The following is a 25237-nucleotide window of genomic DNA, read 5'->3' as shown; positions in this document are numbered from 1 at the left end:
AGTTGTGTCCGACCCTAAGCAACTCCATGGACTGCAGCCCACCAGGCTCCTCTGTCCATGGGATTTTCCAGGCAAGAGTACTGGAGTGGGGTTGCCATTGCCTTCTCCCATGTATCACTAGGATAGCTAAAATTACAAAGACAGAGAATAACAAGTGTTGATGAGGGTGTGAAGGAACTGAAACTCACACACACTGGTGGTAAGAATGTAAAACAGTCTGTATTGAAAAACAGTCCCTATTCCTGTCCTCAAGAAATTTACAATCTAGTATGGGGTGAAAGTGGGGACACAAAAATAGTATTTGAAGTAATCCCTAGTGACAAACTGGATATACTTGACCAGTTGAGTTCAGTTCAGTCACTCAGTTGTGTCTGACTCTTTGCGACCCCATGGACTGCAGCACCCCAGGCTTCCCTATCCATCACCAACTCCCAGAGCTTACACAAACTCATGTCCATCAAGTTGGTGATGCCATCCAACCATCTCATCCTCTGTCGTCCCCTTCCCACCTTCAATCTTTCCCAGCATCAGGGTCTTTTCAAATGAACCAGTTCTTCGCATCAGGTGGCCAAAGTATTAGAGTTTCAGCTCCAGCATCAGTCTTTCCAATGAACATTCAGGACTGATCTCCTTTAGGATGGACTGGTTGGATCTCCTGGCAGTCCAAGGGACTCTCAAGAGTCTTCTCCAGCACCACAGTTCAAAAGCATCAATTCTTCGGCACTCAGCTTTCTTTATAGTCCAACTCTCACATCCATACATGACTACTGCAAAAACCATAGCTCTGATGAGACAAACCTTTGTTGGCAAAGTAATGCCTCTGCTTTTTAATATGCTGTCTAGGCTGGTCATAACTTTTCTTCCAAGGAGCAAGTGTCTTTTCATTTCATGGCTGCAGTCACCATCTGTAGTGATTTTAGAGCCCCCCAAAATAAAGTCTGTCACTATTTCCATTGTTCCGCATCTATTTGCCATGAAGCAATGGGACCGGATGCTATGATCTTCGTTTTCTGAATGTTGAGCTTTAAGCCAACTTTTTGACCCCTCTTTCACTTTCATCAAGAGGCTCTTTAGTCCTTCTTCGCTTTCTGCCATAAGGATAGTGTCATGTGCATATCTGAGGTTACTGATATTTCTCCCGGCAATCTTGATTCCAGCTTGTGCCTCATCCAGCCCAGGATTTCTCATGATGTACTCTGCATATAAGTTAAATAAGTAGGGTGACAATATACAGCCTTGACATAGTCCTTTCCTGGTTTGGAACCAGTCTGTTTTTGTATGTCCAGTTCTAAATGTTGCTTCTTGATCTGCATACAGATTTCTCAGGACGCAGATGGGTCTGTTATTCCCATCTCTTTAAGAATTTTCCAGCTTGTTGTGATCCAAACAGTCAAAGGCCTTGGCATAGTCAAAAAGCAAAAATAGATGTTTTTCTGGAATTCTCTTGCTTTTTCGTTGATCCAATGGATGTTAGCAATTTGATCTTTGGTTCCTCTGTCTTTTCCAAATCCAGCGGGAACATCTGGAAGTTCACGGTTCATGTACTGTTGAAGCCTGGCTTGGAGAATTTTTAGCATTACTTTGCTAGAATGTGAAATGAGTGCAATTGTGCAGTAGTTTGAACATTCTTTGGCACTGCCATTCTTTAGCATTGCCTTTCTTTGGAATTGGAAAGAAAACTGACCTTTTCCAGTCCTGTGGCCACTGCTGAGTTTTCCAAAATTGAGCGAAGCACTTTAAAAGCATTTTCTTTTAGGATTTGAAATAGCTCAACCAGAATTCCGTCACCTCCACTAGCTTTGTTTTTAGTGATGCTTCCTAAGGCCCACTTGACTTCACATTCCAGGATGTCTGGCTCTAGGTGAGTGATCACACCATCGTCGTTATCTGGGTCATGAAGATCTTTTTTGTATAATTCTTCTGTGTATTCTTGCCACCTCTTCTTAATATCTTCTGCTTCTGTTAGGTACATACCATTTCTGTCCTTTATTATGCTTATCTTTGCATGAAATTTTCCCTTGGTATCTCTAATTTTCTTGAAGGGATCACTAGTCTTTCTCATTCTATTGTCTTCCTCTATTTCTTTGCATTGATCACTGAGGAAGGCTTTCTTATCTCTCCTTGCTATTCTTTGGAACTCTGCATTCAAATAGGTATATCTTTCCTTTTCTCCTTTGCCTTTCACATCTTTTCAGCTATTTGTAAGGCCTCCTTGGACAACTATTGTGCCTTTTTGCATTTCTTTTTCTTGGGGATGGTCTTGATCACTGACTCCTATACAATGTCACAAACCGTCCATAGTTCTTCAGGCACTCTATCAGATCTAATTCCTTGAATCTATTTGTCACTTCCACTGTATAATCGTAACAGATTTGATTTAGGTCATACCTGAATGGTCTAGTGGTTTTTCCTACTTTCTTACAATTTAAGTCTGAATTTGGCAATGAGGCATTCATGATCTGAGCCATAGTCAGCTCCCGGTCTTATTTTTGCTGGCTGTATAGAGTTTCTCCATCTTTGACTGCAAAGAATATAATCAATCTGATTTCGGTGTTGACCATCTGGTGATGTCCGTTTGTAGAGTCTTCTCTTGTTTTGTTCGAAGAAGGTGTTTGCTACGACCAGTGTGTTCTCTTGGCAAAACTGTTAGCCTCTGACCTGCTTTGTTTTGTACTTCAAGGCCAAACTTGCCTGATAATCCAGGTGTCTCTTGACTTCCTACTTTTGCATTTCAGTTCCCTATAATGAAAAGGACATCTCTTTTGGGTGTTAGTTCTAGAAGGTCTTGTAGGTCTTCATAGAACCGTTCAACTTCAGCTTCTTCAGAGTTACTGGTTGGGGCATAGACTTGGATTATTGTGATATTGAATGGTTTGCCTTGGAAATGAACAGAGATCATTCTGTCATTTTTGAGACTGCACCCAAGTACTGCATTTCAGACTCTTTTGTTGACTATGATGGCTACTCCACCTCTTCTAAGGGATTCTTGCCCACAGTAGTAGATATAATGGTCATCTGAATTAAATTCACCCATTCCAGTCCATTTTAGTTCGTTGATTCCTAAAATGTCGATGTTCACTCTTGCCATCTCCTGTTTGACCACTTCCAATTTGCCTTGATTCATGGACCTAACATTCCAGGTTCCTATGCAATATTGCTCTTTACAGCATAGGACTTTACTTTCATTACCAGTCACATCCACAACTGGGCGTTGTTTTTGCTTTGATTCCGTCTCTTCATTCTTTCTGGAGTTATTTCTCCACTGATCTCCAGTAGCATACTGGGCACCTACTGACCTGGGGAGTTCATCCTTCAGTGTCCTATCTTTTTGCCTTATCATACTGTTCATGGGGTTCTCAAGGCAAGAATACTAAAGTGGTTTGCCATTCCCTTCTCCAGTGGGCCATGTTTAGTCAGAACTCTCCACCATGACCTGTCCGTCTTGGATGGCCCTACATGGCATGGCTCATAGTTTCATTGAGTTAGACAAGGCTGGGGTCAATGTGATTATAGCTGATAAAGTTCTTTAGAATGTTAACTATTGAGAGAGTACATCTGGGATAATGGCAGCAAGTATTAGAAATTCATCTCTCCACCTAGACAATAATTATACTAGTAGCATCTATCTGAAACAATTGTTTTTGGAACTCTTGAGTTTCCACGAACACTTGTCGGTTCCAGGGGAAGCTAGGCTGGCAAACTGTGGTCAATATCAATTTCAGTCAATTTCAGCCTTCAGTGCAGCAGTGACTACTTAGCCCCCAGTCCCATGAAAGGTAGCTGTGGGAACAGAAATCTGTAGTTCTGGTGTAGCCTGCTGGAATCAGGATGGGCAATAAGGACCCTGTCTTTGAAATCTCAGGACCAGTGTTCTGGTTATGGATTGTAGCTTCTGATGGCTGACATACAGCTAAAGGCTGCCACTGTTCTAATCCCCTCCAGTTGAAGCAGCTTCCAGGGGATTTAAAAAAGAAGTTTCTTTTACATTCAGAAACAACTGCATGTACACAGTATTTAATAAAGCAACTGTGCTTGCTTAAGAAAACATGTAATCTCTGAAGTACAACCTTGGAAAAGACCTGAGATCTGAAGCTTTCACCTCAGTTGGATCTACAACACAGAGAAACCATAATATAATCAACAAAATAACAACAAACAACTCAGCAAAACCTGGGGAATGGGGAAAGTCTGATTTCCAAAGTTACTGAATTATAAGATTTCAATATCCAGCTTTCAACAACAAAAAAATTACAAGACACATAGAAAAAGGTATGTTCCACTAAAAGGGACAAGAGAAAAAGAGAAAATTTGTACTTAGGGAAGCCCAGATGTCAAGTTTACTAGATAAATACTTGAAAACAGCTGTTTTAAGGATGTTTCTTTATGATGCTTTCTTTAGCAAATAGCTAAAGGAAGACATGGACAAAGACAGGAAAATGATGAAGAAAATTAGAATACCAATAAAGAGATAGAAATTACAAAAAGGAACCAAAAAGAAAATCTGGAGCTTAAATACAACAGCTAAAATGAAGAATATACTATATGGGTTCAAAAACAGATTTAAGCAGGCAGAAGAATTAGCAAATTTGAAGATAGTACAATTGAAGTAATAAAGTTTAGGGAAAAACAACAAAAAAAGTGAATGAAGCCTAAGGAACCTCTGAGACACCATCAAATGGACTAATATTTTCATTGTAGGAATGCCAGAGGAGAAGAGAGAGAAAGGGCAGAAAAATATTTGAAAAAATAATAGCTGAAAATGGTCTAAATTTCATGAAAGACACGAATCTACAAATCTAAGATACTTAATGAGCTCAATGTTGACTAAAACATCCAAGATAGATTATAATCTAACTATTGAAAGCCAAAGATAAACAATCTTTTAAAACCAATTTTAAATTGAAGTATAGTTAATTTACAATGTTATGTTAGTTTTAGATGTGTGGTATTGAGTTACACGCACATATATTTGGGCTTCTCTGGTGGCTCAGATGATAAAGAATACACCTGCAGTGCAGGAGACCTGCGTTCGATCCCAAGTTGCGAAGATCCCCTGGAGAAGGGATGGCTACCCAACTCCAGTATTCTTGCCTGGAGAATTCCATGGACAGAGCAGCCTGGCAGGCTACAGTCTATGGGGTTACAAAGAGTCAGACAAGACTGAGTAATTTTCATACACACATACACACACACACATATATTTTAGATTCTTTTCCATTCTAGGTTATTATAATTTACTGACTATATAGTTCCCTGTGCTATATAGTAGGTCCCTATTGTCTACCTATTTTATATATGCTGTGCTTAGTCACTCAGTCATGTCCAACTCTTTGTGACCCCATGGACTGTAGCCTGCCAGGCTCCTCCTCTCCATGGGCATTCTCCAGGCAAGAATACTGGAGTGGGTTGCCATGCCCTCCTCCAGGGGATCTTCCCAACCCAGGGATCAAACCCAGGTCTCCCATACTGTAGGCAGATTCTTTACTGTCTGAGCTATCAGGGAAACCCATGAATACTGGAGTGGGTAGCCTATCCCTCTCCTTCAGGAGATCTTCCTGACCCAGGAATGGAACCGGGGTCTCCTGCATTGCAGGTGGATTCTTTATCAGCTGAGCTAACTATTAGTCCCAAACTCCTAATTTATCTATCCGCCCCCCACCGACTTCTGCTATCCACTGTCATAACCATAAGTTTGTTTTTTATTTCTGTGAGTCTATTTCTGTTTTATAAATAGTTCATTTATATAATTTTTAAAGATTCCACATATAAGTGATATCATATGGTATTTGTCTTTTGTTGTTGTTGTTGTTAGCTCATATCTTTATTAACCAATATACAATTACTTGTCTTCTGGTTTGTTGAAATAATAGGTCAGACAACATTTGCCAGAATAATGTCTTTCGAAGTGACTGGCCATAAAAACTCCAGCACCACATTCATCTGAGGGACACTCCCGGCGAAGGCGACTGATTTTGCCATTCTCATCCGCCTTAGAGTATTTCAGAACAGCCAATTTAACCTTCTTTCTCTTATGCTTGTTCTTCTTAGAAGTGGTGTAAGACTTCTTCCTTTTCTTAGCGCCACAAAGTCTCCACACTAGATGAAGAGTGGACTCCTTTTGAATGTTGTAGTCAGACAAAGTATGTCCATCTTTCAGTTGCTTGCCAGCAAAGATCAGTCTGCTGGTCAGGAGGAATTCTTTCCTTATTCTGGATCTTGGCCTTTACATTTTCTATTGTATCTGAGGGCTCAACCTCGAGAGTGATGATGTTCCCTATCAGAGTCTTCACGAAAATCTGCATCTTGGCAGCATTTCCACCACAGATGGCAGATCCGAAAGTGGTATTTGTCTTTTTCTGTCTGAGTTACTTCACTTAATATGATAATCTCTAAGTCCATCCATATTGATGCCAATGGCATTCTTTCATTCTTTTTCATTATCGAGTAATATTCATATATATATATATATATATGGATATATATACACATATATATATATAATCTTTATCCATTCAGCTGTTGACAGACATTTAGGTTGCTTCCATGTCTTGACTATTGTAAATAGTGCTGCTATGAACACTGGGTTGCATTTATCTTTTTGAATTAGAATTTTCTCAGATATATATGCCTAGGAGTGTGATTGACAGATTGTATGTAGCTCTACTTTTAGTTTTCTAAGGAAACTCTATACTGTTCTCCATATTGGCTGCACCAATTTACATTCCTACCAAATATAGGAAGATTTTTTTTGTTCCACACCCTCTCCAGCATTAATTTAGTTTACAAAGATAAAGAATCTTAAAAGCAGGAAGAGAGAAGTGAGTTGTCATACACAAAATATCTTCAATAAGATTATCACCAGACTTCTCATCAGAAACTTTGGAGGCTAGAAGACAGTGGGTTGACATACTCAAAGGGCTCAAAGAAAAAAATCTGTCACCTAAGAATTCTATATCCAGAAAAAGTGTCCTTGAAAAATGAAATTAAGAGTTTCCCAGGTAAATAAGGAGAAGGCAATGGTACCCCACTTCAGTACTCTTGCCTGGAAAATCCCATGGACAGAGGAGCCTGGTGGACCGCAGTCCATGGGGTTGCTAGGAATCGGACATGACTGAGCAACTTCACTTTCACTTTTCATTTTCAGGCATTGGAGAAGGAAATGGCAACCCACTCCAGTGTTCTTGCCTGGAGAATCCCAGGGACGGGGGAGCCCGGTGGGCTGCCATCTATGAGGTCGCACAGGGTCGGACACGACTGAAGTGACTTAGTAGCAGGTAAATAAAAATTGAGGAAGGCTGTCACCACTAGACTCGCCCTGCAAGAAATGCTAAAAAGTACTGCAGACTGAAATGAAGGGAAGCTAGAAGTAACTTGAAGCAGTAATGAAGAAATAAAGACACCCAATAAAAGTTAAATACACGGACAACTATAAAAGTTAATTTTGGTTTGTAACTCTATTTTTTATTTTCTATATACTTTAAAAGACAGATGCATTAAAGAACATTAACCTATGTTATTGGTCACACAATTTATAAAGGTATAATCTGTGACATCAAAACAGAGAGTGGAATGGAGCTGTATAGGAACAGAATTTTTGTGTTATTGAAGTTAAGTTGGTATAAGTTCAAATTAGGTTGTCATAACTTTAAGACATAAAATGTAATCCCCATGGTGCAACAAAGAAAATGTCTATAGAATATACACTAAAGAAAATGAGAAGGGAATCAAAATGTTTCACTATAAAAAAATCAACCAAACATAAAAGGAGATAGTAATGCAGGAAATGAAGGACAAAAATCTATACGCCATATAGAAAACAAATAGCAAAATGGTAGAAGTGTCTCCTTATCAGTAATTACTTTATTTATTTATTCTTGATTGCACTGGGTCTTCGTTGCTGCGCACGAGCTTTCTCTAGCTGTGGCGAGCAGGGGCTTATGCTCTAGTTGTGGTGGGAGGACTTCTGTTGCAGAGCACTGGCTCCAGGGTATGCAGGCTTCAGTAGTTTTGGCACATGGGCTTAGCTGCCCCATGGCATGTGGGATCTTCCCAGGCCAGGGATCGAACCAGTGTCCCTTGCATTGCAAGGCAGATTTTTTAACCACTAGACCACCAGGGAAGCCCCAGTAATTACTTTCAATGTAAACATATTAAACTGTTTAATCATAAGAAAAAATTGGCAGGATGGGTTAAAAAACATGATTCAACTATATGCTGTTTATGAGAGACTCACTTTAGATCAAAGGACACAGACAGGTTGAAAGTGAATGGATGGAAAAAGATATTCCACTCAAATAGTAACCAAAAAAGAGAAGGGATGTCTATACTAATTTTGGACAAAATACACTTTAAATCATATAAGACAAAAGAGACGCAGAGACATTATATATTAATAAAAGGTTCAGTACCACAAGAAGATAAAACAATTATAAATATTTACACTCCTAATAACAGACTCAAAATACATGAAACAAAATGGACAGAACAGACAGAAGTAAACAGTTTTGTATCAACCTACTTGCACAATACATGTTCTTCTCAGATTTATATGGCACATTCTCCAGGACACCATATGTTAGGCCATAAAATAAATCTCAATATATTTCAAAAGATAGATATCATACAAAGTATCTTCTCTGACCATAGTGGGATGAAATTAGACATCAATAAAAGAAGGAAAATGAAAATTTGCCTATATGCGTAAATTAAACAAGCTACAAGGAGATTCAACCAGTCCATCCTAAAGGAGACCAGTCCTAGGTGTTGTTCACTGGAAGGACTGATGTTGAGGCTGAAACTCCAATACTTTGGCCACCTCATGCAAAGAGTTGACTCATTGGAAAAGACCCTGATGCTGGGAGGGATTGGAGGCAGCAGGAGAAGGGGACAACAGAGGATGAGATGGCTGGATGGCATCACCGACTTGATGCACATGAGTTTGGGTGAACTCTGGGAGTTGGTGATGGACAGGGAGGTCTGGCGTGCTGTGATTCACGGGGTCACAAAAAGTCGGACACGACTGAGCGACTGAACTGAACTGAACTGAAACACCAATGTGTCAAAGAAGAAATCACAAAGGAAATTAGAAAATACTTAGAAATGGATGAAAACACAACATATGAAATTATATGGGATGCAGTGAAAGCAGAGGGAAATTTGCTGTAAATGCCTAAATTAAAAAAGTCTAAAATCAATCTCCTAACTTTATACTTTAATGGACTAGAAAAAGGAGAGCAAAATAAACCCTAAGTTAATAGAAGGAAGGAAACAGATTAGAGAAGAGAGGCACAAAAAGAGAGATCAGAAAAACAACCAACAAAATTAAAGAAACTAAAAGTTGTTTCTTTGAAACGATCAAAATTCACAAACATTTAGCTAGACTGCCAAAGGAAAAAAGATAGAAACAACTAAAAATCATAAATGAGAGTGAAGGTATTAACAATTGACCTTGCAGGGATTAAAAAAAGGATTATAAAATAATACTATGAATAATGTTAAACCAACAAATTAGACAACCTAGAAAAAATGGACAAACTCCTTGAAAAGTTCAAATTCTTTAAACTGACAAACAGAAAATTTCAACAGATTTATAGCAAATAAAAAGATGAAATCAGTAATCAAAAATCAAAACATCCCAACAAAGAAAAGTCCGGGGCCAGATGACTTCATCAGTGAATTCTACCTTACATTTAAACTAGAATTAACACCAATCCTTCTCAAAGTCTTCCAAAAATCTAAAGAAGGAACATGTTAACTCATTCTGCAAGGCAAGATTATCCTCATATTAAAGCCAAATAAAGACATCACAAGAAAAGAAAGTTACAGACCAATAAATCTTATGAATGTAGATTCAAAATCCTTAGTAAAATATTAGCAAACTTAATCCAACAGCATGATAAAAGGATTATTCACTATGATCAAGTAAAATTTATCCCAGGAATGTAATAGAAACTCAAATAGACTAAGGATCTAATTAGATGTTTTTCAAAAGACGACATACAAATGGCCAAAAAACACATGAAAATGTGCTCAACGTCAGTAATCATCAAGGAATTGCAAATCAAAACTATAGTGAGATATCACTTCACACTTGTTAGGATGGTTATTATTAAAAAGATAAAAAATAACAAGTGTTCAGGGAATTCTGCTCAATGTTATGTGGCAGCCTGGATGGAAGGGGAGATTGGGGGAGAACAGATACATGTATATGTTTGGCTGAGTCCCGCTGGCCACTTGAAACTATCACATTATTAATCGGCTATACTCCAATATATAATAAAAAGTATTTTAAAAAGATAGGGACTTCCGAGGTGGTCCAGTAGCTAAGACTCCACCCTCCCAAGGCAGGGGACCCAAGTCCGACCCCTGGTTGGGGAACTAGATGCCTCATGCCACAGTTAAGATCCTGCATGCTAAAAAAAAAAAAAAAGATCCTGCATGCTACAACTAAGACCCAGTGCAGCCAAATTAGTAAATAAATAAAAATAAATATCTAAATATTTTAAAAATTAAAAAAAAAAAACACAAATGATGGCAAGGACATAGAGAAAAGTGAATCCTCATGCACTGTTGGTGAGAATGTAAATTGGTACAGTCACTATAGAAAACAGTATAGAAGTTTCTCAAAAAATTAAAATGATAACTATCATATAATAATTCTACTTCTGAGAATTTTTCCAAAGGAAATGAAAACACTAACTTGAAAAGATACATGTACCCCACGTTCACTGCAGCCTTATTTACAATAGCTAAGACATGGAAGCAATTTAAATATCAATTATGGATGAACAGATAAAGAAAATGTGGTATACACACACACAAACATACACATACACACACACACATATACATACATTGGAATACTAATCAGCCATAAAAAAAGGAAATCTTGCCATTCATAACAACATGGATGGGCCTTGAGGGCATTATGCTAAGTGAAATAAGTCAGACAGAGAAAGACAAATACTGTATGATCTCACTTGTATCTGGAATCTAAAACAAAACCAAAAAATTCCAAAATTTTAGATACACAGAACAGATTGGTAGTTGCTAAGGGTGGGAAGGGGAAGAATGTCACAATGTGTGAAGATCAAAAGACACAAAATTTCAGTTATAAAATAAATCCGGAGGATGTAATATATAGCATGGTAACTATAGTTACTAACATTGTATATTATATACTTGAAAGTTGCTAAGAAATCAGACTTTCAAATGGGCTTCCCAGGTGGCACTAGTGGTAAAGAACCTGCCGCCAATGCAGGAGACATAAGCAATGCGGGTTTGATCCTTGGGTGGGGAGGATCCCCTGGAGCAGGGCATGGCAATCCACTCCAGTATTCTTGCCTGGAAAATCCCATTGACAGAGGAACCTGTCATACAGTTCATACATACATACAGTCCATAGGGTCGCACAGAGTTGGACACAACTGAAGCGACAAAGCACTCAAAGCACTTAAGAAAACAGATCTTAAAAGTTCTCATCACAAGAAAAAAAAGCTATGTGTGATGATAGATGCTAACTAGACTTATTGTGGTAATTATTTCACAATATACATAAATACTAAATCAACATGATATACACCTGAAACTAATATAACATTTATGCCAATTACATTTCAATAAAAATCAAACAATGTATCAATAATACATCATTTAATATAATAAAAAAAAAACCCATATGACCATGTCACTTGATTCAGAAATGCAACTTAGAGACGAACAAAATTCTGTAAAGCAATTATCCTTCAATTAAAAAAAAAAGTAATGACAAAAACGAACACCCTTTCATTATAAAAACTTCTAGGAAACTAGGAATAAAAGAAAAATTCCTTAATATGATAAAGAGTATTCATGAAAGCCTTACAGTTAATATCATAATCAATGGTTAAAAGACTGAAAAATCCCCCAAAAGTCAAGGAACAAAAAAGGCAAGGAAGCCTGCTTTCACCACTGCTATTCAACAATTTAAGGAAGTTCTATCCAGAGCTAGTAGATAAGAAAGAAAAATGAAAGGCATCTAAGTTGGGAAGGAAAACCTACAACTATCTCTGTCTGCAGATGACATGACCCTATACAAAGAAAATCTCCCCACATCCACAAAAAGCAACTAGAGCTAATAGACTCGACTAAGTTGCTGGGTACAAGATGAAAACACAAAAATCAGTTGTTTCTGTATATCAGAAATGAATAATCTGAAAATGAAATTAAGAAAGCAATCCCATTTATAACATTGTGTAAGAAAATTAAATATTTAAGCATAAGTCTAACCAGGGAGGTGAAAGATTTGTACACTGAAAACTATAAAACTGATGAAAGAAAATTAAAGAAGACCTAAATAATGGAAAGACAGCCTAAGTCTCTTTTAATGGACAGGAAGATTTAACACTGTTAAAATGGCAATAACCAGCCAAAAAGATCTACAGGTTCAACCCAATACCTATAAAATTCTAACAGCCTTTTCCACAGAAGTGGAAAAGCTGACCCTCAAATTCATATAGAATTGCACAAGACCCAGAACAGCCAAAACAACTTTGAAAAAGAAGGATAAAATTAGTGGATTCATACTTTTCCAACTTCAGAACTTACTACAAAGCTACAGTAAGTAAAACAGCATGGACATACACACAGGTTAATACAACAGAATAGAGAGTCCAGAAATAAACCTTTGCAGATATGGTCAACTGATTTCCAACAAGACTTCCAAGGCCATTCAAGGGGGAAAGAATAGTATTTTTAACAAATGGTTCTGGGAAACCGCATATCCAGATGCAAAAGAATTAAGTTGAACCTTTATATCATATTCGAAAATTAAGTAAAAATGGATCAAAGAACCAATTTAAGAACTAAAACTGTAAAACTCTTAGAAGAAAGCATTGGGAAAATCTTTATGACATTAGATTTGGCAAAGATTTCAGTGATATGACACCAAAAGTCAGGCAACAAATAAACTGGACTTCATCAAAATTAACAACTTTTGTGCATCAAGAGTTACTCTTAATAAAGTGAATAGATAACTTATAGAATGAGAGAAAATATTTACAAATCATATATTTGATAAGGGATTACCATTGAGACTATAGGAAGAGCTTCTAAAACTCAACAACAACAGAAGCCAATTCAAATATGGGCAAAGGACCTGAATAGACATTTCTCCAAAGAAGATACATAAATCATCCATGAAAAGATGCTCAACATCATTAATCATTAGGGAAATGAAAATCAAAACCACAATGAGATACCGCTTTGTATCTACTAGAATGGCTATAATTAAAAACAAAACAAGTGCTAATGCGGATGTAGAGAAACTGGAACCTTACCATGGCTGTAAGAATGTCAAAGACTGCAGCCTCTGTAGAAAACAGTTTGGTGGTTTCTCAAACTATTGAACTATCACATGACCCAATAATTCTACTCCAAGATATACATCCAAAAGTATGGAAAGCAATGACTTTATCAGATATATGCACAAGGTTCACAGCAGTATTACCCACAATAGCCAACAGATGGAAACACCCAAGTGTTCATTAGCAGATGAAATTAACAAAACGTGGTAGGTATATCACATACAACAGTATATTCGTCAACCATAAAAATGAATGAGATTTTTGATGTAAGCTGTAAGATCAATGAACCTTGAAAAAATGCTTAGCTTTCAAGTAAGTCAGGCATGGAAGGACAAATACTGTATGATTCCACCTATATGAGTTACTTAGATCAGGTAAATTCATAGAGACAGAAGGTAAAGAAGAAGTTGCCAGGGAATGAAGAGAGGGAGGAAGAGGGATATTGGGATGATGAGAAAGCTTTGAGTGTAAAGAGAAGTAATAGTTATATAACACTGTGTTTTTAATGTCACTGAATTGTACACTTATGATTAAGATAATAAATATGTGTATTTCACCATAATAAAGTTAACTATATTCCCCTGAAATGAAAACATGTCCACGTAAAAACTTGTTTATGAATGTTCTCATTAGTCAAAAAGAGGAAATAATTCAAATGTCCACCAACTGATAAATAAATAAGTAAAGTAGTATAACCATCCAATGAAATATTATTTGGAAATAAAGAGTCAAATTAAAACTGGGGAAATTTGTGACTTCACTGGCTGTCCAATGGTTAAGACTCTGTGCTTCCACTGCAAGCAGCAAGGTTTGATCCCTGGTTGGGGAAATAAGATTCCACATGCCACACGGTGCAGCCAAAAAGAACAAAAAAAAACAAAACAAAAAACCTCGGCAAATTCTAACAAGATTGGTGAATCATATCAATTTCAGTACCCTGATTATCATATACTAAAATTTTGAGAAATTTTACCAGTGGGGGATTCTAGACAAAGCATATAAAGGTATCTCTCTGTATTAATTCTTACAACTGCATGTCAATATATTGGGTTGGCCAAAAAGTTCTTTCGAGTTTTTCTGTAAGATGTTATGGAAGAAACAGAACGAACTTTTTGACCAACTCAATACAAATGTCTCAATAAAAACTTCAATTAAAAAAAAACTGCTCCAGAAGATGACACTGGCTATGACCTCAAAGTGCCCTGTGGAAGATTCTCCTATAATTTTATGCCGTAGGCTTAGTTATTCATATTAAAGTTTTTGAACTTGCCTTTGAGGAAAAAAGGAATGAAGTGCTGATACATGCCACAACATGGATGAACCTTGAAAATATTATCCTTGGAAGTCAGTCACAAAAAACCATAAGTTGTATGGTTTCGTTTATATGAAATATCCAGAATAGGCAAATCTACAGAGATAGAACGTAGATTAGTGGTTGTTGGAGCTGAGCACGAGGGCTGGGAAACGTGGGGAAAACTGCTAGTGAGCATAGGGTTTATTTTGGGGATGATGAAAATGTTCAAAACTTAGGTTGTGATGATGGTTGCACAACTGTGTGAATACACTAAAATCCATTTAATTGTATACTTTTACTGGGTCAACTGTGTGATGACCCTGTATGTGAATTACACAACAACTGTATGTAAATTATACATCAACACAGATGTTAAAAAAATTTCTTGTGAGCTTATGAGGTATACAGAGGTAAGGTGAAGCTTTGGAAAACTTTATGTATTGATTAATCATGCCTTTTTGGTCCCTCATTAGTACAGTTTAACAGTGAAATATATATATCTTACTTAGCACCCTGAATTTCTATACTTCTTCTCCCAACCTTAAGAGTAGGGTAAAGATTATAAAATGTGGGATTTTTAAAAATCATTCTGCATCATCTTACCGGTGAGTAGCTCTATCCATGTTTGGACAGTTTCTGTGGGTTCAGTTGCCTTGATGTGTTTGAGAGTTTCATCCAGTAAAACATCACCTGTTGGGCTGTCTGACTTTAGCAGTACCTTTCAGAAAAGAAGAAACAAGAGACTCTGGTTCATCTCCTTCATTCAAATTAAAATCAGTGAATATGCTATACATAGGAAGTGAAGTGAAGTGAAGTCACTCAGTCGTGTCCGACTCTTTGCGACCCCATGGACTGTAGCCATGGGATTTTCCAGGCGACAATACTGGAGTGGGTTGCCATTTCCTTCTCCAGGGGATCTTCCCGACCCAGGGACCGAACCCAGGTCTCTGGCATTGTAGGCAGACGCTTTACCATCTGAGCTACGGGTTAAATGTCATAGGAAAAGCAAAGCAGCATAACATATTGTCTCTGTTTCCTCAAGAAATTTAAAATCTGGTATGGATAGATAAAAATAACACTTGAACTGGGCTCCAGTGGCAAACGATATAAATGATAATGGAGAAAAAAGATTCAATAACTCTTTGAGCCTGGAAAACCAACTTGTGAAACAATTAGTAAACACAGGAAACAAGGATAAGGTTGATGAAGCTTGGTTTTAACTGATATGGGATAGCCAAGTTGAAATGTCTGGACCATAGTTAACTATGTTCCTGGAGGTGGAAAAAGAAGACAGGTCTAGAAATTTGAAAATTAATATCATAAGGGTGATAGATGAAGCTGTAAAGGTAAATGATATCTCTAAAAGGATACAAAGTGATATAAATTGAGATACAGATATTAAGGAATGGAGAAGTAAAGGAAATAGGGTACCGCTAGAGAAGCAAGAGGATGTACTATAACAAAGGTCAAGAAGAGAGGAAATTTCAAATAGGTGGTAGTCAAAAGTGTCAAACACCACATACAGGTTAAAAGAGAAAAATAAATTGAAGACTGAAAATTAGCTGATGACACCTAAGAAGGTAGTTTCACTAGAGTGCTAAGTAGACAGTGAAGTTGTGAGTGGAAAAAACAAGTAATAAGAAAATGGAGAGAGTGGTGTAACTCATGCTAGAGAGTACTTGCAAAATAATTGGAAGGAGGGAAACGGAATGGTTATCTGAGGCTGACCAGAGTTAAGACTGCATCTGACTCACATGTTTACCTCCTCATTATATAATACTCTGTTTCATAATATTACAGCTATAGATAAATACGGAAAAATAACACCATCCTAGATCTGACTTTTCTGCATAAAAAGGGAAGACAAAACCATGAACTTCTTATAACTCTTTAGACCACGGATACTTAGATTTCTCTCTCTGCTACAGGATAATTAAACCTGTTAGACAATGGAACAACTGAATAAGTGCTATTTTTATTGTCTCACGTCTCAAATCTTCCTATTCTTCCAAAATGGACTGTTGGTATCTGCCCTTTCATAAGAGGATATTCATAGAGGATGCTCTACCTTTCTGTCTAGTAGTCGCTTCTTACGCATGGTTGGGGGTTCTAGATAGATTCGACCTCGCATGGCCAGCTCTATCAGGATGCCGCCTCGCAGGCCAGATGATATGCAGTCATTCCAGAAAGATGTGTAACCCTAGGAAAGGGGAAAAGAGAAAAGAAAGAACATTCTGAAAGGGACATGGACTTGCAGCAAGCACCCAAAGAATGTTCCATTTTGTTCTGTGATTCATTTCACATCACATTACATGAACTCAAGGAAAAATACAGAATAAATGAAAAAAAGTCTCTTTAACTTCCTTAATCCACTCCCTCCCCCCAAAGTATGACTTTCTAACTTCAAACTCTTTGTGAATTCCTATGGTTGGGCTGTTAAGTTAATAACTGCTGCTGCTGCTAAGTCACTTCAGTCGTGTCTGACTCTGTGCAACCCCATAGACGGCAGCCCACCAGGCTCCCCTGTCCCTGGGATTCTCCAGGCAAGAACACTGGAGTGGGTTGCCATTTCCTTCTCCAATGCATGAGTGAAAAATGAAAGTGAAATTGCTCAGTCGTGTCCGACTCTTAGTGACCCCCATGGACTGTAGCCCACCAGGCTCCTCCGTCCATGGGATTTTCCAGGCAAGAGTACTGGAGTGGGGTGCCATTGCCTTCTCCAAAGTTAATAACTGGCATGCCAAATTTCAATTTTTGAGAAGAATTTTGGTTTCTTTGCTTCCATGACATTCTAAATTTCACTGTGGGATACAAATAAGTTAAGTAGAAACATGTATACTGTTTGAGCTTTTTTACCTCCAAGGTATTAGTTGCAGGCTATTTTGATGGATGGTGTAGTAGAAACCCAGCTCTGCCATTGACTAATTAAGTGCCTTGGTATGTTACTTAACCTTTCTCAAGTGCAATGTCCTCATCTGTAAAACAAGGGCACTAACGTCTACATAAGTTTATTTTGAAGAATAAGTAAGATATATATTATCAATATAAGAAACCATTTAGTATAATACCTGGCATATTGTAGGCCCTTACATGTTAGTTTCCCTTCCTGAGGAACTACAGGGAATACAAAGATATACAATTAATAGCCACTATCTTAAGGATCTGAAAATGTAGCTGGAAAGACCTGCAAACTTGAGGGAAGCTTTCTGTGACAATATAAAATTTAAATTAAGGCTCAACTGAAAACTGGAGTAGAAGAAACGGGTATAAATTACCATAGAAAGCCTGGTTTAGATGATACTTTTTCAAATTATAAATTACTTTTGGGCTAGAATAGTCAGGAACTCTTATGGGACTTGAGCTGGGATTTGAAGAATAGGTTGAATTTAGCAGAGAGTGAGGGTTTTCCAGATGAAGGAAGTCATTCAAATTCTACCTATTCTTCACAAGGGCATTTTAAGCAAAAGCATTAAGGAAGGAGACCTCAAATACGTTTAGAGATTTAACTCAAGGATTTAAAGAGAACTCATGAGATCAAGTTGGTCGGGCTAGGCTGTAGAAAGCCTTGAAGCTCTGAACTTTTTACTGAAAGGCAATATTGAATTCTGAAGGTTCTAAGCAAGGAGTTGTGACTAATACAAGGAAGACCTATCAGTTATGAACTGTGTAACACTTTTTAGCTGTCTTTGGGTGTAGCTTTCCCTCTCACTGGAGAGAGGCTGGGTGTGATGTTGGCAGATTCTAGCATGGCTTTAAAGCATGAACAAGACTAAGTCACTATTCGTAACAGTAATGTCTAATATATACTCAACACCTATCTATGTTGTAGATTTGTGCTAAGCTTCTTTGCATGCATTGTATGATTATATCTTCACAACAATCCTGTAAGGGAGGTTCTACTATTATCCACATGTTAAAGATGAGGAAACTAAGGCTTATGGAGGTTATGTAACATGACAGAGGTCACAAAGCTAAGTGGCAAAGCCTTGAAAAACAGCTTTTAAAAATTCCAGGGACTTTCCTGGTGGTCCAGTGGTTAAGACTGCATGGTTCCAAGGCAGGAGGTGTGGATTCAATCATTGGTAGGAAACTAAGATCCTGCATGCCAAATGGTGTGGCCCCAAAACATCCAGTTTTCTTCTTTATTGATTTAGAAGTTATACATTCACTTTTCTTTAGTTAGTTATCTTTGCAATTTTAACATGCATGATAATTTAAAATTAATATACTAATTTATTTTTAAAACAAATCAATATATTAATCTCTCCTAATTGGCCAATATTATATCTTTTACTTCACAAGTTAGACATCATTATTTTATACAGGTAGCACTTGTTTAGATTTACTCAGATGCTTACCAAATTCTTTGCTCACCATTCCTTCTTGCATCTCAGATCTCCTTTCTGGTACCATTTTCCTTCTTCCTAAAGTAGAATTTCCTTAAGTAAAAGTCTGTTGAAGGCAAATTCTATTTTGTTGATCTGAAATGTCTTCACTTTACCATTGTTTTAAAAATATTGTTTTTCTGGACAAAAATTCTAGATGGATAGTTTTCTTTTTATCATATTGACGATATTATGCCCTCCTCTTCTAGCTTCCATTGTTGCAGTGAGAAATCTATCATTCTTATTGCTTGTGGTAGGTGGCTTGTCTTTTTTCTTTGGTCCTTTAAGATTTTCTCTTTTGGTGTTTTTCTGTTTGACTACAACATAAGTGTGTGTGAATTTATGTATCCTGTTTGGTATACACTTCCTGTATCTGTAGGCTCATTTATTACTTCTCAAAAAATGTCAACTCTTATTTCTAAGAATTTTGGCTTTCCTCTATTCCCTTAATTCTTTAAAATTTTCTTATTCTAACCTCCATGCCTTTTAACCTCTCCTATATATTTTCCATTTCCATTGCCTCTATATTGCTTTCTCAAGAGTTAGTTCATATCTGACTTCCAATTTATTCTCCATCTATACTTAATATGTTAAACTAACCCCGAGAAAGTGTTAGTCACTCAGTAGTGTCCAACTCTTTGCAACCCCATGGACAGCCCTCCAGGCTCTTCTGTCCATGGAATTCTCCAGGCAAGAACATTGGAATGGGTAGCTATTTCCTTCTCCAGGGGATCTTCCCTACCCGGGGATCGAACTTGGTCTCCTGCACTGCAGGCAGATTCTTTATCATCAGAGCCACTGCTTTACATCTCTTAAAGTTCCATTTATTTTTCACATTTATCTGGTCATTTGTGATCATTTCTTCTTTTGTGATTCATTTTGTGTTCATTTTATGATTCTTTTATTTCTTTAAAAATATCATAGACATTTCACATTGTTTGATCATTCTAATATCTAAGGTCCTTGAATGAACCAGTGTTACTTCTGCTGATTCTTTCTCATGGGTGTATTTTTCTTTGTATGTTTGATGACATTTGATTAAGAGGCCCATATTTAATTTTTTGTAAATCTATGAGATTTTGGAGGCCTAAACTGAGGATGTATTCCTTTACTTTTTTTTTTTACCACAATATGTGGCACATGGGATCTTCCCTGATGAGGGATCAGACCTGTGCCCCCTGCATTGGGAGCTTGCAGTCTCAGCTACTGAATCACCAGTGAAGTAGGTGAGGATATCTTCCTTTAGAGAAGATCTGCATTTGCTTTTGCTGTGAGTAAGGCATGGTGGGACTGGGAGACTGCCAAGAATACAGTTTTGGCAGGGTGTAGGGGGAGCACACTATATGACTTGTGAGATCTTAGTTCTCTGACCAGGGATCAAACCTGGGTCCCTGGAAATGGAAATACCAAGTTCTAACCACTGGACTACCAGGGGATTCCTCCAACAATACATTAAAAAAAATTAAGTCTTACCACTATACTGCAGAACTAGAGGTCTTCCAATTCCATTTTTCCCATAACCTTCAAGCTCAAATAAATTATATAACTCCCTTCCCCTCTGCTCCTCCCAGTCAAATCCAAATTTCTTAGTGAAAGTAGTAGTGAAAGTATTAGTCACTTAGTTTTGTCCAACTTTTTCTGACTCCATGAACAGTAGCCCACCAAGCTCCTCTGTTCATGAAATCCTCCAGGCAAGAATACTGGAGTGGGTTGCCATTCCCTTCTCCAGGGAATCTTCCCTACCCAGGGATTGAACCTGGGTCTCCCTTATTGCACTTAAACCAGGAGGCTGCTTACTTGTTTCTCTCTGGCTTATTTTCCCTAGAACACTATTCTCCAGCTTTCTGGAATGATTTTAAGTACTCTTAATGCACCTTTTTTGCCTACTGGCCTTTGCACACACAGTTCTGTCTAGAAGAAACAAAACTCTTCTTTACTTAGCTCTTCCTTGTTCTTAAGGATTGAGTACAAGGGTCACATCTTCCACATAACCTTCTCTAACATTATCTTTTTCTCCACTCTACCCTCTGGGTTAGGTTCCTCACCTGGGTGTGTGTGTGTGGGTCTACTTCTCCCCTTGCAATCAACTGCTTGTCCTCAGTAGAATGTAAATTTATTATATATTCTATATAAGGAGAGGATATATGACAGTATTTCTCAACAAATGTTTCTGGAAAGCACAAATTTATGATTTAACTTGGTAAAAGCTCAGCCTGAACTATAAGCATTCCTAGATATATCCAAATTTCCTGGGAGTCTGATCTTAGACTCAAAGGTGGAATTAGTTTTCTTGACCGCCTGCCTCATGGCTACTTCAAGAGTAATCCTTATAACTCCTCTTTAAGGAGGGAGTAAACCTACCCACCACCCCCTACTCCTGAGTAATACTTGGCTTTATAGAAGTTAGCTGTCTAGTTAAGGTTAAACTGTAACTTTACTTTAGATTTACTTTAGATATAATTTACTTAGGTATAACTTTTAATCCTGTTGACTATGAATCTCAACAGGTGTACAAACATTTCAACCAGTAATATAGCAATTAAAGGAAAGTTTTCCTTGTTTTCATTTCTACCTGACCATATAACTCCTGTTTCAGTAACAATGATGTCAGATTGTCAACAGAATTATAAATGAGAAGTACTGCAAATAAAGAAACAATGGCCAGGAGGTACAAACTGTGTTTTTCAATATCACCCTTTCCCAACATAGTATCTCACACTATATAAAACTCTTCAAATCAGTTTTTTAACTTTTTATTGAATCATGTCATAATAGTAAAAAGTATAAGAATATATACATGAAGACTTTTAAATACAGTTATAACTCTGAAGTCCATTTTCCTCTAAATTTATCTAGCTGTCTTGGTATCTTCTCAAGCCATGTATAATGAAGATTCCGTGTTAAAGGGTCAGTGCTTTAGTATGCAGGATGATCTAGCATGTGCATAATGAAGTTCACCATTCAATCATTACATTTAATTACCAAGGGCTATGTACGTGAGGGAAAAGACAAAGAGAAAAATTTTAGAATCTACCGAGAAACCAAAATTGCACACTGCTTCATGATCGACCGAAAATACTGGAGGACTGGCAGAATGAGATCTTTGAATAGTAGACTTTGTCTTGATTATAAATGTAATATATAATTGTCAAAAAAAGAGGAGATATTTTAGAAATGTATAATTTAGAAAGTAGAAGTCTCATAATCTTATCACTTCCACGTAACAGTTTAGTGGATATTTTCTAGACTTCATATGAGTAATGTATTGTATTATACGTTTGCTAATATTACATACAGAAATATGATTATACTGAGTGGCAACTTTCCACTTAGGCATTATTTTGGATATCTTTCCACATCACTAAACACACAGCTACCTCAATCATTGTTATGGACATAATACTGCATTTTAGATACACTATAGTTTATCTATTCAAGTCCTTATTGATGTATGTTTGGGTTGCTTACAGTTTTTTGCCATTATAAAAAAATGCTGTAAAGAAATATTCATTTGTATGTGTGCTTCTGTTGAATAAACTCTTAGAAGAAATTTTTGAGTCAAAGATTATACATATTGAAACTTTTGACAACGCTATTTTATTCTTGTAAAACTTTGGGCAATAAGATTTCAATAAATTCTGAGAGTCAACACCTTTGCACTGAATTTCCACTTAGTCAAGTGTTCATTATTCAAACCTCTTAAACACACACCTTAAAACAACTCTGAAGGTTAAAGATTTTAAAGTTGCCTGCTTGGGATAAAAAGAGGAAAGAAACTAAAGAAGCATAAAGCATCATTAAAAGGAGCTTTTAAAAATGTTAGAAAATCCTTACATTAAAGTTGAATGATAAACAGGCAAATATATAATTTCATATTCAAGATTATCACAGTTATGTAAAATACTGTCTACTTTAAAAAGTGGTTTTCTAATTTTTCCAAATTAAAAAAATATTTTATTAGGAAAAAAATCTCAGAAAAAAATCTTTCTCTCCCCCCTAATCTGAAGATTCAACATTAAAATTGCTTCACTTTCCATTACAGAAGGAATTTTGCTGTGTCTTCCTGAAGCCTTTCCTATATGCCCAATTCCAAAGCCCAATGTCTGCAAGATGATCTTCAGGACTATCAAAAATTATACAAGAAAAAGTTTTATCAGCAAAATGAGTTTTATTTCATTTTTTCCCTCTAAAAATTACTTTAAGAAGAGTTAATCTATTATTTTCTTTTATTTTTTATTTTTTCTAATTTTATTTTATTTTTAAATTTTACATAATTGTATTAGTTTTGCCAAATATCAAAATGAATCCGCCACAGGTATACACGTGTTCCCCATCCTGAACCCTCCTCCCTCCTCATACCATCCCTCTGGGTATTAGGGACTTCCCTGGTGGTCCAGTGGTTAAGATTTCGCCTTCCAAAACAGGGGGTGCAGGTTTAATCCCCAGTCAGGGAGCTAAGATCCCACATGCCTCATGGCCAAAATCCAAAAACAGAAAATAGAAGCGATATTGTAACAAATTCAATAAAGACTTAAGTACTCTATTAAATGAATGGCTCCAAGATCTGATCTATTTTCCTCTTTTATAAATTAATGTGATTCACTCTAATCCCAATTAATATTTCTATGTCCACAGAGCCAAAAGCTTCTCTTTTAGAAAGAAGATTAAGCATTACTAAAAGCTCACTTTGCTTAATCATAATGGGGAATAAGGAACTGTGACCTGGATGTTATTCTAATTTTTTAACATGATTTCAGCATGATTGGGAAGAATGGATTATAAACCTAGACAAATGGATAAAATTTCTCAATAAACTACATGAAGACTATATCCTTTTAGGATTATTCAGAACATTGGGTGGGAAGATGCAAAGCTGCTCATAATAATCAGTTTATTAGTTTTCTCAGGGCTGCCAATTGAGGTTGTGTGTGTATGTGTGTGTGAAAGCCAGGAATCCTAACCATTAGGCCACCCAGGGAACTCCTTTTTTTAAAAAAAATAAAAGCCACTATTAAAAGTTCAGAAAATAAAAACAAATAACACAGTGGTTACGCTAGTGGTAAAGAATCCACCTTCCAATGCAGGAGAAGCGAGGCATGGGTTTGATCCCTGATTTGGGAAGATTCCCTGGAGTAGGAAAAGGCAGCATACTTCAATATTCTTGCCTGAGAAATCCCATGAACAGAGGAGTCTGGTGGGCTTCAGTCTATGGGGCCACAAAGAGTCAGACACGACTGAGCGACTAAGTACAGTCCCTTGTCAGTGAAAAAGAAATCCAAAATAAAAGAAAACTGGTTATCTTTGAATATTCCTATCTTAGCTTTACACCTCATTCTGACCAGGAAAAATGTCCTTAATTTTTATTCTAAACAATTTAAAAATGATTGTAGCATCAGAAACAGTAACTAACTTATATGCCTTTCTTTTCCGATAATCTGTTACTGAGCAGTATACATATATTTTAGAAAATACAGAAAGAAAAAAGAATTATATAAAATAAAATTATTCATAAATTCTATCATCTTACTATTTGCATATATATATATGAAACCAGATTTTTCTTTATATATACACTACACATATCTTTTCTAATACCCACCAATTTTCCCATCTGCTTCTTCTCTCACCACAGTTTTGGGGCTTTCCTCCATTGAACATTTGTGTAAATTATGGAACAGAATGTACACACTACAGAAAAGTGAAGTCACTCAGTCATGTCCAACACTTTGTGACCCTATGGACTGTTGCCTGCCAGGATCCTCTGTCCATGGGGATTCTCCAGGCAAGAATCACACACTATAAATTTTCATAAAATACTGAGGCACAGAGGTAGAAGAAACTGTGAGAGAATTTCATAACTTTTCATAACAAGGAATCAATAGAATATAGCCTAAAATGAGACCATGATTTAAGAAAACATGATCCCAACACCCTTTTTTAAAAACATTTTTGGGAAATTCGCTGTTGTTCCAGTGGTTAGGACTTGGCGTTCACTGCCAAGGGCCTGGATTTGATCCCTGGTTGGGGAACCTTTAAGATTCCACAAGCTGTGTGGCCAAAAATAAACAAATAAAAACTGCAATACTATCACACCTAAAAAATTAACAATTCCTAAATATTATAAACTATTCTGTAAGCCTCCAAATTTTATTAATTGTTTAACACATTTTTTAGGATAATTGGTTTGTTTGAATTAGGAGCCAAACAAAGTCTAC

General features: G+C 36.8%; 1 protein-coding gene and 1 pseudogene across 1 annotated transcript in view; both read right to left on the bottom strand.

Moving 5' to 3' along the window:
- The window catches only part of GOLPH3L (golgi phosphoprotein 3-like), a 48473-nt gene that overhangs the window by 5276 nt on the left and 17960 nt on the right, over window positions 1-25237 (bottom strand). The window contains exons 3-4 of the mRNA XM_010838694.1: window positions 16706-16837; window positions 15241-15355 (exon numbers count right to left, since the gene is read on the bottom strand). Coding sequence (XP_010836996.1) covers window positions 15241-15355; window positions 16706-16837 — 247 coding nt within the window. The remainder of the gene's footprint in view (window positions 1-15240; window positions 15356-16705; window positions 16838-25237) is intronic.
- Window positions 5809-6390, bottom strand: LOC104987661 (annotated as a pseudogene).

Source organism: Bison bison, unplaced genomic scaffold (assembly GCF_000754665.1).
Source record: "Bison bison bison isolate TAMUID 2011002044 unplaced genomic scaffold, Bison_UMD1.0 scf7180017864104, whole genome shotgun sequence".
Lineage (NCBI taxonomy): Eukaryota > Metazoa > Chordata > Mammalia > Artiodactyla > Bovidae > Bison > Bison bison.
The sequence above is the reverse complement of the archived record's forward strand: the minus strand, read 5'-3'. Positions and strand labels throughout refer to the sequence as shown.